Source organism: Bufo bufo, chromosome 1, assembly GCF_905171765.1.
Source record: "Bufo bufo chromosome 1, aBufBuf1.1, whole genome shotgun sequence".
Classification (NCBI taxonomy): domain Eukaryota; kingdom Metazoa; phylum Chordata; class Amphibia; order Anura; family Bufonidae; genus Bufo; species Bufo bufo.
In genome coordinates, this window is record NC_053389.1 from 567,957,511 (window position 1) to 567,975,171 (window position 17,661).

The 17,661-nt window shown below is 43.5% G+C and overlaps 2 protein-coding genes across 3 annotated transcripts in view; one reads left to right on the forward strand and one right to left on the reverse strand.

Annotated features, from left to right (window-relative positions):
• DMTF1 (cyclin D binding myb like transcription factor 1) overlaps positions 1–7,335 on the forward strand; it is a 54,037-nt gene extending 46,702 nt beyond the window's left edge. For both annotated transcript variants that reach the window (XM_040413135.1, XM_040413137.1), the window contains exons 15-16: positions 1,233–1,374; positions 5,732–7,335. In XM_040413135.1, the coding sequence (XP_040269069.1) occupies positions 1,233–1,374; positions 5,732–5,829 (240 nt within the window). In that variant the 3' untranslated portion in view covers positions 5,830–7,335. The remainder of the gene's footprint in view (positions 1–1,232; positions 1,375–5,731) is intronic.
• A 632-nt stretch (positions 7,336–7,967) lies between these two features.
• TMEM243 (transmembrane protein 243) overlaps positions 7,968–17,661 on the reverse strand; it is a 33,126-nt gene continuing 23,432 nt past the window's right edge. Inside the window, exons 3-5 of the mRNA XM_040413142.1 lie at positions 16,612–16,662; positions 11,641–11,745; positions 7,968–9,113 (exon numbers count right to left, since the gene is read on the reverse strand). Coding sequence (XP_040269076.1) covers positions 8,991–9,113; positions 11,641–11,745; positions 16,612–16,662 — 279 coding nt within the window. The 3' untranslated portion in view covers positions 7,968–8,990. The remainder of the gene's footprint in view (positions 9,114–11,640; positions 11,746–16,611; positions 16,663–17,661) is intronic.

Genomic DNA, 17,661 nt, shown 5'->3' on the forward strand with positions numbered 1-17,661 from the left:
ACATGTTTTATTTGTTTTGAGGGGCTGTAGAAAAGAAGAAAAGGTCCCCATAGAAGTGAATGGGTCTGCATGTAATCCATAAAAAAACGGATCCACATTTTTGTGGACAGCATACGGCCATCTGAATAAGCCCTTAACCAGAGAGTACCCCTAGAGGGCAGGGCACAGCACGTCCATGCAAGACATGGACAGTTAAATGGATACAGTAATATTTAATGTATACTGCAAGTGAACTAAACCCTTGCTGGCTGCAAATTACAGCTGATTGAGGGAGATCCCAGATTATCTTCTGGTATGGAGATCCTTCTAGCTGCAAATTACAGCTGATTGCTGGAGATCCCAGATTATCTTCTGGTATGGAAATCCTTCTAAGGCCCCTTTCTCACGGGCGAGTATTCCGTGCGGATGCAATGCGTGAGGTGAACGCATTGCACCCGCACTGAATCCCGACCCATTCATTTCTATGGGGCTGTGCACACGAGCGGTGATTTTCACGCATCACTTGTGCGTTGCGTGAAAATCACAGCATGCTCTATATTCTGCGTTTTTCACGCAACGCAGGCCCCATAGAAGTAAATGGGGTTGCGTGAAAATCGCAAGCATCCGCAAGCAAGTGCGGATGCGGTGCGATTTTCACGCACGGTTGCTAGGAGACGATCGGGATGGAGACCCGATCATTATTATTTTCCCTTATAACATGGTTATGATCATGTGACATACCATGTGATGACCGGAGTGACGTCATCAAAGGTCCTTTACCCAGGTCCTAAAGAAAGAATACAGAAGCAAATGCCGGCTGCGCTATCAATTTGACTAAGGTGAGTTAAACATTTTTATTTATTTTTTTAACCCCTTCAGCGCTATCTTACTATGCATTCTGTATTCAGAATGCTATTATTTTCCCTTATAACCATGTTATAAGGGAAAATAATACAATCTACAGAACATTGATCCCAAGCCCGAACTTCTGTGAAGAAGTTCGGGTTTGGGTACAAAACATGCGCGATTTTTCTCACGCGCGTGCAAAACGCATTACAATGTTTTGCACTCGCGCGGAAAAATCGCGGGTGTTCCCGCAACGCCCGTGTGAAAGAGGCCTAACAGAAAAGCATGGTCCAAACTAAATAACCTTTTATCATTTTGTTTGAAGAAATCTTTTTCTAGCATTAAACTTCACATTTTTCATGCACACAAATATTTCAAATAATCAGCTTTTTTTTCTCTTGATATAGGATCTTAGGCCTTCTGCCCTTGAAGAACACCTTGATCAGCCCACTATTGAAGGAACAGTGTTGATTGTGCCATCGTGCCACAGTTACATACAATCGGATGATATTGATGCAGAATCGGTGCTTCCGCTTACCACGCTTGCAGGTAGTGCTTCCCTTTGCTTATAGATCATGAAATGTTGATTTGGAAGGAGCGGCCTTTCATTCTTAATATATGACCGGTTGTTAGTTAAGATGCTTCTTTTTACCTGTGACCCTGACAGCGAAACTATCCCTGTAATTGTCAGTGTTTTATGCACCATGGACCTTACACCTCATTTGCAAGGTTGTAATGTGCTGCCTGAATGTGGGTCTGATACCATCTAAAGGAGTCTGGAGCTACTTTCAGATGCATGTAACTTTTTTCTTCATAAGAAACAGTAGTCATGTTACCATTTCTACCTTAAGGCCTCATGCACACGACCGTATTTTTTCACGGTCCGCAAAACGGGGTTCCGTTGGTCTGTGACCGTTTTTTCGTCCGTGGGTCTTCCTTGATTTTTGGAGGATCCATGGACATGGAGCCAAACGGATCCGTCCTGAATTACAATGCAAGTCAATGGAGACGGATCCGTTTGACGTTGACATAATATGGTGCAATTTCAAACGGATCCGTCCCCCGTTGACTTTCAATGTAAAGTCAGGAGTTAATATACCATAGGATCGGAGTTTTCTCCAATCCGATGGTATATTTTAACTTGAAGCATCCCCATCACCATAGGAACGCCTCTATGTTAGAATATACCATCGGATTTGAGTTACATCGTGAAACTCAGATCCGACAGTATATTTTAACACAGAGGCGTTCCCATAGTGATGGGGACGCTTCTAGTTAGAATATACTACGAACTGTGTACATGACTGCCCCCTGCTGCCTGGCAGCACCCGATCTCTTACAGGGGGCTGTGATCCGCACAATTAACCCCTCCCTCTATTGTAATATCATTGGTGGCCAGTGTGCGGCCTCCCCTCTCCCCCTGCCCGATCATTGGTGGCAGCGGAGAGTTCCGATCGGAGTCCCAGTTTAATCGCTGGGGCTCTGATCTGTAACCATGGCAACCAGGACGCTACTGCAGGCCTGGTTGCCATGGTTACTTAGCAATATTACAATATTAGAAGCATCATACTTACCAGTAGGAGGAGCTCCCGGCCGGTCACAGACAGCGCAGCAGGTAAGTGACAGGTCTGTGCGGCGCATTGCTTAATGATCTGTCACTTACCAGTAGGAGGAGCTCCTGGCCGGTCACAGACAGCGCAGCAGGTAAGTATGATGCTTCTAATATTGTAATATTGCTAAGTAACCATGGCAACCAGGCCTGCAGTAGCGTACTGTTTGCCATGGTTACCGATCGGAGCCCCAGGATTAAACTGCGACTCCGATCGGAACTCTCCGCTGCCACCAATGATCGGGGGGGGGGGGGGGGGGAGAGGGGAGGCCGCACACTGGCCACCAATGATATTAATACAATAGAGGGGGGGGGCCGGGGGGAGGCCGCACACTGGCCACCAATGATATTACAATAGAGGGAGGGGGGGGGGGGGGGCGCACACTGGCCACCAATGATATTAATACAATAGAGGGGGGGCCGGGGGGAGGCCGCACACTGGCCACCAATGATATTACAATAGAGGGAGGAGGGGGGCCGCACACTGGCCACCAATGATATTCAAACTGGGGAGGGAGGTGGGTCTGCCCCCTGCTGCCTGGCAGCCCCTGATCTCTTATAGGGGGCTATGATATGCACAATTAACCCCTCAGGTGCAGCACCTGAGGGGTTAATTGTGCGGATCACAGCCCTCTGTAAGAGATCGGGTGCTGCCAGGCAGCAGGGGGCAGTCATGTACACAGTTCGTAGTATATTCTAACTAGAAGCGTCCCCATCACTATGGGAACGCCTCTGTGTTAGAATATACTGTCGGATTTGAGTTTTCACGAAGTGAAAACTCATCTCTGAAAAAGCTTTTATGCAGATGGATCTTTGGATCCGTCTGCATTAAAGTAGCCTACGGCCACGGACATGGATGCCAATCTTGTGTGCATCCGTGTTTTTTCACGGACCCATTGACTTGAATGGGTCCGTGAACCGTTGGCCGTGAAAAAAATAGGACAGGTCTTATTTTTTTCACGGCCAGGAAACACGGATCACGGATGCGGCTGCCAAACGGTGCATTTTCCGATTTTTCCACGGACCCATTGAAAGTCAATGGGTCCGCGAAAAAAAAAAGGAAAACGGCACAACGGTCACGGGTGCACACAACGGTCGTGTGCAGGAGGCCTAAAGCGGTTGGCCATCTTTTAGGTGGGGGAAGGGGGGTTAGCAAACTCCCTTCTGGCCAGACCCACATAAGGGAAGCATACTTACCTCACAATAAGTCATCAGTATCAGATTGGTTGGGGTCCAACCCCTGGCACCCTCGCCGTTAACTGTCTGCAGCAGTTGGTGGCAACAGAACTAAAAGAGAGAATGGAGCCAGAAGCAGAAAGCTCTATCTACTTTGTAGTAGCCGTGCCAAGTTACAAGGGAGCAGTAACCGCATGTAAGAGTCGCAAGAAATCCAAACCTTTTGGACTTCTTGCCACTGTTAGGTCAAGTCGCAACCTCGTTTACTTCCACTAGGTGCAGAGTGATAGGCTGAGATCTTTGCCACGTGATGTTTGTCGCATCCAAAGTCGCTATGTAGCATTTAATGCAGCTGTATTACTGCTATGTGAATGTTAAGATTTGTACACTTTTGAGCACATATAGTGATAATTGCCAGTGTAAGGATCCTATTAGGCAGATATTTTTTCATGAGTGATTGTCGATTTAGTAAGTCTTTTGATTTAAAGAAAACTGTAGCTAAATATTTCTTGCTGCTTTCTCATTAAGGCTACTTTCACACTTGCGCTTAAATTTTCTGATATTGAGTTCCGTCATAGGATCTCAATACCGGAGAGAAACGTTTCAGTTTTGTCCCCATTCATTGTCAATGGGGACAAAATGAAACTGAACAGAATGTAATGCTCCAAAATGTATTCCGTTCCATTTGGTTGCGTTCCCGTACCGGAGAGCAAACCACAGCAAGCAGAGGTTTTCTTTCAGTCATGGGATGCGGAGCAAAATGGATCCGGAGTGAACCATAATGTAAGTCAATGGGGACGGATCCGTCCCCTATTGACTTTCAATGGTGTTCATGACGGATCAGTCATTGCTATGTTAAAGATAGCACGACTGGATCCGCAAAAACGCAAGTGTGAAAGTAGCCTAATGCAGTCATTTGCCCGTTCACCCTTAGAGCATTTACACAGCTAATGGCTAACAGTTTTGTCTGAATCACAAATGATGAATAATTTAACGCTAACAATAATTTCTCAAATTCAGAATTATTGTTTAGTCTAATAGGCCATTACAAGCACAAAACAATAACTTACATTGTCCATTAAATGATTCCTGTTCTTTGAGAAGCTTCCTTCTCTTACGGTTTTGTCATTTAAATCAGTTGTAACTAGTCCTCTTGCATAAAATGTGTATCTGAACTGCTCTCACCCCCCTCCCCCATATCAGATTTTACACCTTGTAAGTATTAGATATGTTTAAAGGGGTTGGCCGAGTTATGTAAAAAAAAAAGACTGTAAATCTGATGGTCAGCAAAATATACATACGCTAAGCAAGTTATTTTTACTCATGTACCTAGTCCTGTTCTGGCCCTTTGTTGACATGCAGTTGCAGAGCTGGGGGGGGGGGGGGGGGGGTGACAACAATCTTTGAGGTTTTCCTAATGTATATTTGTGGGTGTCAACAAAGACTACCTCCCTCCCCCTACTCTGCTGCCCTGATTGTAGTTTGACTGCTGGGATACTAATGTTGTATGTGTGGGACTACAAGTCCCAGCTGTACAGTCCAATTACATTGCTGATACATACAGGATCTTCCCCCTACCTGGTCTTGTGCAATGCTCTGCAAACACTTCCTCACAGCCAGCAGAAGAGTACAGAGGAGAGAACTCCTCTGGTCTTTGTCAGCAGGGTGCTGAGGGAGGGAAGATCTTGTACACAGCATTTGTCTCTTCACTGCCTGGAGAAGAGGTAACCCTGCAGCTGCTCAGTACCTGAGGCAGGTCCTCCAACCCCGAGTCTGTAGGGGTTAAGCTTTCCTGAAAAATCCAGTGGGAGAGGAGACACGGCCAGAGCAGGGGCGATTCTTGACGCTCCAACCAGCACAGCTGACAGTGAGGTTCTATGCACAGAGGCAGAGCTGCTCCTTCTGCTCCCAGACTTGTGCACGGAACGTCAACAGAGCAGGGAAGGACGCTGACATCATAGGTTATGTGACTCTCAGCTAACCAGGAGAACAGGGCCACTGGAGATGAAGTGAACTGAAAACCCTTTGCATTTGGTTAGTTAGAAACATACAAAGAACAAATAAATACATTGGACAACCCCTTTAATAACTCTGTTCTGTTTGTTTTCTCTCTTTCATTAGATCCAATTTTGCAGCACCACAGGGACAGAGTTCACCGAATGGACTCCTCAATAGACGGACCAGATTCCGATGACTCAAAAGACATTGAAGATTTATAACATTCTTTGAATATGCATTCCTAGCAGGCGGCTTAGACTTGTCTCACCTATTCCACCCTCATGCCTACATGTTCTCGTCGCTACAGTTTGCTATGGCACCAAATGTGTTATTTTACCACAACTAAATTTGCACTATATTATCACCAGCTTCTTTAGTCACAGTGTTGAATTCCAGCTTTCCAGTGCCCTCTTCTCTCACCCGTATTTTGGTTAATTAGCGCATGAGGGGGAAGAAGAAACCAGTCTGTATCTGGCAAACATAACATTCCAGTTCTCAATATGGATCCAAGTATAACGTATCTAAAAATTCTGTACAAGGACCTTACCCTAAAGGATCTCTCCAGAACACTAATACCAGACCATGCAGGAGGACAAATGACCTGGAGCTTTGGGCCGGAAGCAATAGTTTCTAGGTGAAGCTGGACATGAGTTACAGGGATGATTTTGTGTTTACAGATGGAAGTGGTCATTGAAGTACAGTACATAAAATAGTGCCCATTCCTATAAAGCATAACTAAGGCGATATAAATGGTGCTAATGTACATATCTGCTATTTATGAGGTTTACAGTATTTAAAAAGGAATTTGACTTTCATTGTCCACAACAAGCCTTGTTGCCTTATGTGTTTTCATGAGGAGCATTTACTGTACAAAATGAAAGCTAAAAGCGCATGGAAATCAATCCATCATAGCTGACCCAGATATAATCTAGAACACAAACTGTTACATGAGCAAATAGATGTTGTCAACCACTTCAAGTAGTTTTATTAAAAGGCTCAGAATGGTGTACGATACAACATACTCATTTTACCAGTCCCACTCTGATGTTTTCCAGGCCACCTTTAGGGGGGGGGGAAGGGGAGAAATCAGTGATTGGGTAAGCGTTTATTTCTTGTCAAGAACGAACAGTAAGTAGAGACCAGCATTGGAATGGGGATGATGGGGGTATTGGTAAAGTGAGTAAGACATATTGTTTTACACCATTTCAAGCTTTTTCTTTTTAAAACAACCCCTCTATTTTCATGATAAACGAGATTTTATAAAAACCTGCAGAAAAGAAATGTGGAACCTTCCCCGTTGTATTGTGATTATTAAAAAGGGATTGTCCAGGTTCAGAGCTGAACCCGGACATGCCCATACTTTCACCCAGGCAGCCCCCCTGACTTGAGCATCAGAGCAGTTCCTGCTCCTATGCTCTCCTTTGCCCTGCACTAAATCGAGCAGGGCAAAGGCATTTTCAGGAGTTCCGGTGACGTACCGGGCTCTCCATGGGGATGCCAGGAAGCTTTGTGATGTTACCAACACTGATGGGCGGGCTTTAGTGCTGCCCTAGCCAGCCAAACGGCACACCCATCAGCACCAGTGACGTCACCGAACAGAATGCCGGGCGGAAGCTTCTGCCCGGCAGTGTGTTATTGAAAACAAATGAGCCCATTCCCTGCGCAATCTAGCTCAGGGCAAGGAAGCGCATGAGATGCTCCTATGCCAACATCAGGGGTGCTGCCTGGCTGAAAATAAGGGTATGTCCGGGTTCAGCTCTGAACCCGGACAACCCCTTTAATAACATACACTGCAGAGATAATCAGCAGTGTGTGAACCTAGCCTAATGGTACTACATCTGCCCATTGCCAGGCAACTTTATAAAACGTGTATTTTTTTTTTTTTGTCTTGCCAATCTTAATACCTTCAAGTATCTCCCACAAAGTATAATCGAGTGACTGCACATGTGCTTCCACCTCTCTTCTGTAAGCTGGTAACAGGCCTTTCATTCAGGGGTCAGTTGGTGTCCAAGTGGTTCCCCCATTAAACTGTACATCAATATGCCTTAAAGGGAACCTGTCACCGGGATAGAGCTGAGGACATGGGTTGCTAGATGGCCGCTAGCACGTCCGCAATACCCAGTCCCCATAGCTCTGTGTGCTTTTATTGTGTAAAAAAACGATTTGATACATATGCAAATTAACCTGAGATGAGTCCTCTCCCTGACTCATCTCAGGTTAATTTGCATATGTATCAAATCATTTTTTTTTACACAATAAAAGCACACAGAGCTATGGGGACTGGGTATTGCGGATGTGCTAGCGGCCCCTGTCCTCAGCTCTATACACAAAATCCTGGTGACAGGTTCCCTTTAATGTTTGTGGCTCATTTGCATATCAAATAAACTGGATTTTCAGAAGATAGAAAATAGAGGCACATCTGAAAATAAGGTACTAAGTGCTATTAGGCTATGGCTTTACTTCAATAGCGATTATCCTGGTTACAGATTTATTTTAATACATCAGCCCTTGGTTCTTCTGCAGAGGAGAGAAATACAACATTCTTTAGCACATCACTAAAATGACATTTGTGACGTACAGTCAGACTTAATTACTTTTGAGTTATGACAGTAGTTGCATAGGCCAGAGGTGAAGAAGTGCATTGAGTTATGAAATTTGCTTCTAACATTGCGACTGTAGTGCATATAGGTTATGGTGCAGCTGAAATTTCCCCCCTTACCATATGGACCTGGGTTTGATGGCTAGTCTTGTTTTACAGTGTTCAGCATGGTTCCCAACCCTTCCACGAGAGGACAACATGCATACAAGAGGGGCATGATTTACATTGTCTTCTACTGTGACACAAACATTCTGGTCACTTTTGAAGCCTCCATTGGCTTATGGTCACTTTCTTGGCCAGAATCATTGTGCGGCTGGTGTCTGGCTTCAGTCTTGAGCACAATTCATATAGTTCTCGATGCCTTTTAGTTTAAAAAAAATAAATAAAATGTGGACAGGCATGTAAATTATTTATTTAAATCCGCATATTCAAAGTGTCACTTTCTAATATTACAATTTTGGTCTTGTGACAGGACTTACTGACATCTGTTGCATAGTAAAACAAAACTGTATTATATTTAATGAAAATAAAGGATATTTAACATTCTACATTCCTTGTCTTTTCTTAGTTTGTGCTCTTCTGAACTTAAACACAAAGAAAGCGCCATCAGTGGCATTTCCCCGATCTGTAAGTGCAACAACGGTTTAAAAAAAAAAAAAAAGTCTTATGGCAGTAGGTCTCCCTTTTCTAAAAGGGATAGGAAAAGGTCTTTCAACTTGTGTCTTCTCTGTGGCATTGAAGTAAAACATGCGTCCTACGAATTGGCTGCCTCTTCCCCAGGCTTCATTTCCCCACATCATGAAAGTATAGGTTGGCACATATACATAACATGACTATAGAAAATAATATATAATAAATCAGATTCCTGAACTTGGGTTCCAGGTCTCCTTGCCGATACCAAAATATCTGTAAAAAAAGAAAACATTTAGTGTTACAAAACCCAAGCCAAAACTCATGGTTCACATGGAGTATTTTAAGCGAGGCAAAAAAATAAAAAAAATACCTGATGCGGACTCAGTTTTTTGTTTTTTTTCTTTGATGCGTTTTGTAACGCAGTTTTGGCGAGAATTTTCATTCCAGGCCATTTTCAATGGAATTCTGGACATGGATTCCATGCAGAAACCACATAAAGAATGGACGGTGTGGTTTCTAAAACCGCACGTGGGAAAAGAAACAGTACAGTATGGATTAACATGCAGATTCCCAAAAGTTTTGCATGTTTTTTTGTGTGGAATCTTCCCCCAAAATACTCCATGTGAACCCAACCGTACAAGTAATCTACGGTGCAGAATACAACCTAATTAAAAAGGGGTTGTGCAGTGTCGGGATATTGAGTTTAAGTCATCAATATCGGATTGGCAGGGGTCCGACTTCCGGCTGGATCAGCTGGTTGAAGGAGGCCATGGGAGGATAGGTCATCAAAATCCTGACACTACACAATCCCTTTAAGTAATTTTTCAAGTACAGGAGAAGCAGTTTTCAGAAATAATGTAACTTTTGTATTAAAATAAATGGAACCTGTAAGCAAATCATTAGGGCAACCATTGGGGCTTTTGTATGGGTATGGTGGCGGATTTCTGGGGAAAGAAAGATCAGACAGATTTCAACATACCCAATCATTTTATTCTCCAGAGCCAAGTCACCCATCTGTGCCAACAAACGGGTTACCCCTTCCCCTCTCCCTATTTAGAACACATGCATGCTAGGCTGAGAATACACAGGTGGGGCTCAATAAATTAGAATATCACCAAAAACTTAATTTCAGTATTCAATTCAAAAAGTGATACTGATATTATATAAATTACATAAAAAGTGATTTCAAGTGTTTATTTCTTTTAATGTTGATTATGGCTTACAGCGAATGAAAACCCAAAAGTCAGTATCTCAGAAAATTATAATATTGTGAACAAGTTCACACTCTAATCAGCTACACAACACAATCCACGTTTAATAGGCTACACAATCTGCTGACTTGACAGTTGTCCAGAAGACAGTCATTGACACCCTCCACAAGGAGGGTAAGCCACAAAAGGGCATTGCTAAAGGCTGTTCAGTGTGCTATATCCAAGCATAATAATGGAAAGTTGAGTGAATGGAAAAGGTGAGGCACAAAAAGACACACAAGCAACAGGGATAACTGCAGCCTTGAAGGGATTGTCAAGAAAAGGCCATTCAAGAATTTGGGGGACATTCACAAAGAGTGGACTACGGCTGGAATCAGTGCTTCTAGAGCCACTACACACAGACGTATCCAGGACCTGGGTTACAACTGTCTCATTCCTTGTGTCAAGCCACTCTTGACCCAGAGATAGACGGGTAAGACGCTTCTGACGTTAAGGTGAAAGAGGAATCAATTTTTGCTCAATGGAACAAAGACCTGTTTTCAGATGGAAGTACATTTTGCATTTCATTTGGAAATCAAGGTACCACAGTCTGGAGGAAGAGTGGAGAGGCACACAATCCAAGTTGCTTGAGCTCCAGTGTGAAGTTTCCACAGTCAGTCATGATTTAGAGAGCCATGTCATCTGCTGGTGTTGGTCAGTGCAGCCTTCTGCTAGGAAATGTTGGAGCACTTCATGCTTCCTTCTGCTGACAAGCTTTATGGAGATCCTGATTTCATTTTCCAGCAGGATTTGGCACCTGCCCACACTGCTAAAAGTACCAATACCTGATTTAATAACCACAGCACCACTGTGCTCGATTGGCCAGCAATCTCATCTGACCTAAACTCCAAAGAGAATCTATGAGGTATTGTCAAGAGGAAGATAAAGACACAAGACCCAACAATGCAGACAAGCTGAAGATCACTATCAAAGCAACCTGGGCCTCCATAACACCTCAGCAGTGCCATGGGCTGATTGCCGCCATGCCATGCTTATATAATATTCAAATATTTTGAGATACTGACTTTTGGGTTTTCATTAGCTGTAAGCCATAGTCATCAACATTAAAAGAAATAAACACTTGAAATAGATCACTGTGTGTGTAATGAATCTACACATCTTCTAATTTATTGAGATGCACCTACAGGTGTATGGGGGAGTCAGCCAAGAGCTATCTAACGTGTATGGCCAGCTTTAAAGGAGCAGAATAACGGAAATAAATAGTGCCAGTGTGAAAGAGGCCTAAAATACACCGTTTACCATGTTGCTGCAGGTATCTTTCATCTGTTAGAAGCCCATGAACTGCTACCTCCAGTGCTGGATTAGCTAAAACTCATGGAATGTGTATAAAAGTCCATGGACTTCCCATCAACATCAGTTCTGAGATCAAGGCTAAAAACTAAAATAATACAGCAACCATTCATTTAAGAACTCAGGGGTCCCCACCAAGGTAAAGTAGAGGTTTTAAGACCATAGGTACATGGTTAGGAAGAGAACATGCCAGCTTTGCCAACATGAAACAATTGTATTGTCTAAAGTCCAATACTCACCAGTATGAGACCAGTAATTGAACATAAGAATATGCAAACAGCAAAAAAAACATTCACTGGTTTTGGAGGCGGCTGGGGAAAAACGAAAGCACTGATAAATGTTACCTGTGTGAAGAGAGAAAGTATTAGGTCAGGCTCTGACGCTGAAGAGATACTATGTCAGTCATGACTGTATGTATAGATAATATGCAATATACAAAATACATAATTATTCATTTCTCCTGCCACTGGAAGCTCTGCAACACCAGCATAAACTGCTTGGGGAGAGAAAAAAATAAAATAAAAAAATCTGTATACTTTTTTTTGTGGCATAAAGAGGCCCATCGAAGAAAGCCACTTCCACAGTCCATGTGTCTCTGTATATGGCAACTATACAGCACCATATTCTCCCTTAGAAGCAAAACTTCATGAAAGAAAGCCTCTGTAATATAGCACGCAATGGAACATGTCACCCAGGCTTGGACTGGTAACCTGCCCTACTGGGGAGACTCCCAGGGGTCTGGTCTGTCATGATTAAACAGGAACCGCACTAATACATATCCTGCAGTATCAGTGCAGTCTCAGGGTTACAAGGGCTGAAGGACCTGGTTGTGATGACATCACAGTTCCTTCACTCCTGAGAGTATACAAATTGCGCTGATAAGGGAAGCCCTGCAGCAAAAGGACCTGGCTTGTTACAGGTCCTTCACCCGGAGAGTCAAGAAGAAAAGCACTCTTCTCCAAGATCACTGCTCCTGGCAGTCTGCAAGAGAGGCAAGTACTGAAATGGGGACAATGTTACCACTAGTGGGGAAGGAATAAAGTGGGGTACGGGAGAATATTTCTGGGAGGTAATTTGTGCTGCACTGTTGAGGAGGTTGGTATCTGATGCTGCTGTGGAGGTATGTGGTGCTATTGGGAAGCAAATATAAGCATGCTAATGCAGTCAGGATATTTGCCTCACTATTCTTGGCTGTGTTATAGTTTAAAAATGATGGGAATACATGAGTTTCTAAATGGTATGAAAGTGTAAATTTAAAATTGTCTAAATTTTCTATTTATGCATGGAAGACAGAGTACACTTGTAATAGTTTCCCTGCATAAAAAGCAACCTCAAAATTATGTAGGCCTACATATTATTTATTTCAGTTACTGCCTCTCTCATACTTCTCCTTGGCTACAAATATTCCTCAAAAATGCCAAGGGGAATATTTTTACTCATCTGGAAAAAATATTGTGCAACCTCCAGCAGATTAGGAATTTCTGTGTTCAACTTTTATTTTCTTCCTTATATTGGGGCATGACCAAGCAAAGCAAAATTCACCACAGCATGCATTTTGCACGATATACACTATTTTTACACAATATACAGTTGCAAGAAAATGTATGTGAACCCTTTGGAATTATATGGATTTCTGCACAAATTGGTCACAACAATAGACAAATCACACAGTCTGCTTACACTAATAACACACAAAGAATTAAATGTCACCATGTTTTTATTGAATACACCATGTAAACATTCACAGTGCAGGTGGAAAAAGTATGTGAACCCCTAGACTAATGACATTTCCAAGAGCTAATTGGAGTGAGGTGTCAGCCAACTGGAGTCCAATCAATGAGATGAGATTGGAGGTGTTGGTTACAGCTGCCCTGCCCTATAAAAAACACACACCAGTTCTGGGTTTGCTTTTCACAAGAAGCATTGCCTCATGTGAATGATGCCTCGCACAAAAGAGCTCTCAGAAGACCTACGATTAAGAATTGTTGACTTGCATAAAGCTGGAAAGGGTTATAAAAGTATCTCCAAAAGCCTTGCTGTTCATCAGTCCACGGTAAGACTAATTGTCTATAAATGGAGAAAGTTCAGCACTGCTGCTACTCTCCCTAGGAGTGGCCGTCCTGTAAAGATGACTGCAAGAGCACAGCGCAGACTGCTCAATGAGGTGGTGAAGAAGAATCCTAGAGTGCCAGCTAAAGATTACAAAACTCTCTGGCATATGCTAACATCCCTGTTAGCGAATCTACGATACGTAAAACACTAAACAAGAATGGATTTCATGGGAGGATACCACAGAGGAAGCCACTGCTGTCCAAAAAAAACCCACTGCTGCACGTTTACAGTTTGCACAAGAGCACCTGGATGTTCCACAGCAGTACTGGCAAAATATTCTGTGGACAGATGAAACCAAAGTTGAGTTGTTTGGAAGAAACACACAACACTGTGTGGAGAAAAAGAGGCACACCAACATCAAAACCTCATCCCAACTGTGAAGTATGGTGGTGGGGGCATCATGGTTTGGGCCTGCTTTGCTGCGTCAGGGCCTGGACGGATTGCTATCATCGAAGGAAAAATGAATTCAAGTTTATCAAAACATTTTGCAGGAGAACTGAAGGCCATCTGTCCACCAGCTGAAGCTCAACAGAAGATAGGTGTTGCAACAGGACAACGATCCAAAGCATAGAAGTAAATCAACAACAGAATGGCTTAAACAGAAGAAAATACGCCTTCTGGAGTGGCCCAGTCAGAGTCCTGACCTCAACCCGATTGATATGCTGTGGCATGACCTCAAGAAAGCGATTCACACCAGACATCCCAAGAATATTGCTGAACTGAAACAGTTCTGTAAAAAGGAATGGTCAAGAATTACTCCTGACCGTTGTGCACGTCTGATCTGCAACTACAGGAAACGTTTGGTTGAAGTTATTGCTGCCAAAGGAGGTTCAACCAGTTATTAAATCCAAGGGTTCATATACTTTTCCACCTGCACTGTGAATGTTTACATGGTGTGTTCAATAAAACATGGTAACATTTAATTCTTTGTGTGTTATTAGTTTAAGCAGACTGTGATTGTCTATTGTTGTGACTTAGATGAAGATCAGATCACATTTTATGACCAATTTGTGCAGAAATCCATATCATTCCAAAGGGTTCACATATTTTTTCTTGCAACTGTATATGGGCTGGCAGGGTTTCTGTGCCAGGGCTGCTTTTTAATCCCAGTCCAGCCCTGATGTCACCATTTTTATTTTCACTCAAATCAAAGGTACTGTATATGCAGGTAGACTGACCTCATGGATTTCTAGGAGTGCAGGATCATGCTCTGTACAACACAAATCCATAACTAAAGACCAAAGGCTAAATATCATTTGAAAAAACTTCTGTCATAGTGACAAGTAAGAAGCTTTGAGTGGACTGGATCCCAAGATCCCTTCCCCCTGTGATTGCTGAACACAGGGACAGAAGTGCTCATAGCTAGCATCCATTACATTTTAAAGCGAATGGACTGCCTGGAGATGTGCCTCTTAAAGGATAACTGTCACATTTAGACCCTAATTTCAATTTTCATATATGTAGTTACTAATAACATGATATTCCAGAATCAGTTACTATGAGACTGACTTACCCCATATTTAATAAGATTCAGCCCTTAGCAACCAGTCTGCATAAAACTGCAATTTCATTATTCAGTTAAGATGGCCGCCACTGCCCTCACCCTGAGGCTAATCCCGCCTGCCCTCACTAGCCAGTAACAATAGCCCCCCAAAAGTGTCAGTAACCAGAGCCCTCCCCCCTACAGGGTTAATCTCCTGCAGCACAAAGGGGTCCTCTTACCACATGTTGCTTTCATTTATACACTGAGCAGATCTCCCTTCCCTGTTGTGCGCTGCTCCAACTCTGCATTCTCCAGCTCTGCTGAGTGAGGGAGCGTCTGCCAAGCGCAGGGACAGGGAGAAGTGCACACAGCCCAGGCACTGTTATCAGCTGCTGGGGAGGACCTGGCTTTAATCATTTACTTACAGTCCTTGGCTGTCAGTAATGTGAGCCTGCACACAGCGTGCTCCGTCCTTCAACAGATAGACGGACCATGCCTAGCAACCCTATTTTAAGCACAAGTAAAAGTAGGCAGTACAGGGAACAAAAATGTGGAATTAAGGGGTAATTGAATACACTGTGAAATATGGCCACCAAGGTGATATTAATCACCACAATCCAATACTCAAATTTTTTATATATATATATAAATAAACAGTTATACTTTAATAAATGTGCATTCTGTGCTGACAGACTATATACCAAGACTGGTACTGATCGATGGGTGTCGCGACTAGTATCACTGGCCTGGGCGGGGCTAAGCTCCATTCAAGTGAACGGCGCTTAGCCCCGCCCAGGCCATTGATACTAGTTGTGACGTCACAGGGCCTGCGGTAAACAGCGAGAAGGCCGCGGCGCTGCTGCCTTCTCCAACAGCTGATCGGCAGGGGTCCCGGGTGTCGGACCCCCACTGACCAGATACTAATGACCTATCCAGAGGATAGGTCATCGGTATCAAAATCTTGGAAAGCCCCTTTAAAGGGGTTCTGCACTTTGTTTAAACTGATGATCTATCCTCTGGATAGATCATAAGCATCCGATTGGTGGAGGTCCGACTCCCGGGACCCCCGCCGATCAGCTGTTTATGAAGGCAGCAGCGCTGCGGCCTTCTTGCTGTTTACCGCAGAAGCATTCCCCCGCCCAGGCCAGTGACACTAGTCGTGACGTCACAGGGCCTGCGGTAAACAGCGAGAAGGCCGCGGCACTGCTGCCTTCTCAAACAGCTGATCGGCGGGGGTCCCGGGAGTCGGACCTCCACCAATAAGATGCTTATGATATATCCAGAGGATAGATCATCAGTTTAAAAAAAACTGCAGAACCCCTTTAAGTAGTAATAAATAATCTTATGCGACCATGTAATGGATAATGCCATCTATATTAAAGAAAAACCACTTTGCAATATCCCCTCCTCACCGGTTTTGAGTTAATGTGTATTCACTGTACAATTGTCCTGCCATATGTGACGTTCTCTGACATTTTCCAAATGCAATAGGTTGGCTAGCTGTTTGCAGATGTTTTTGGTGGATCCTGTGGTTACTGCTTACACGAGACTATTACATAAGACACTATTCATACAGTTACCCACAAACAGAACTACAATGTGCTGACACACTTACCAGGACCAGCAGAGACGTTAACCCACCAACAATGAGGTTGATGATTCGATCCTGAAAGTAGAACACATGATAATTCCTTGGGGCCAAACCAGATTTACAACAGAATGAAAACAGTTATAGGCTGCTGACCGGTCTACAGACCTACATCTAGGTGACTGGGGCCACACTGCAGTCTGCTCTAAACCTCTGCCCCTGCATTCCCAACATCAGTGGGGGGGGGGTCAAGCCAGTCAGAGGTATCATTTATGTGATGAAAATAACCCTCTAACCCAGCCTCCATGATTGATACTTTATTGAAACCAATTTTTGGAAAGCTGGATGACAGTCGATATTGCTACCACGATAGCTTTCACCCAGTCTAAATCATTTTGGGTGTATAAACCGATTTGCAGGCTTCACAAGCCTGACCATATATCCACAGCCACATCTCCACTCATGGCATGGACCGGGAGTCTCTTGTGATCAGTGCGGTCAGATGCACAAGGTCATCAAAGTGCTCAGCTAGACGAGAAAGGGTCAAGGTTGAGTCAGACACGGGATGCAAGATCCGCAACAAGTGTCAGCAAAATAATTTCACGATTATTGCCCAATCTTCTATTTTCTACATAGGAAAAGCTCTAATTGATATTAAAAGTGGAATTTAAAGCAACAAGGCAAACAAAACAATCATCTTACTAAAGATTTCACGATAACATAAGGGCTCTTATGACAAGACCTTGTCTAACCTTAAAAGCAAGAATACGTCAGTGAGGCCACTCATAGACCTGCAAGATTCATTCATTTGCTTTATTTTACTCTATGGCTACAGTTAATAAGAGAAGAACTCCTCTTTTAGGCTACATGCACACGACCATATGCGTTTTTTGCGGTCCGCGAATTGCAGAGCCATCCGTTTTTTTTTTTGCGGATCCATTTTAACAATGCCTGAAATGGACAAGAATAGGACATGTTCTATTTTTTTTGCGGAGCTACAGAACGGACATACTGCATCCTATCCACAAAAAACAAAACAAAAGAAAACAAACAAAAAAACACGGAACGGACACGGAA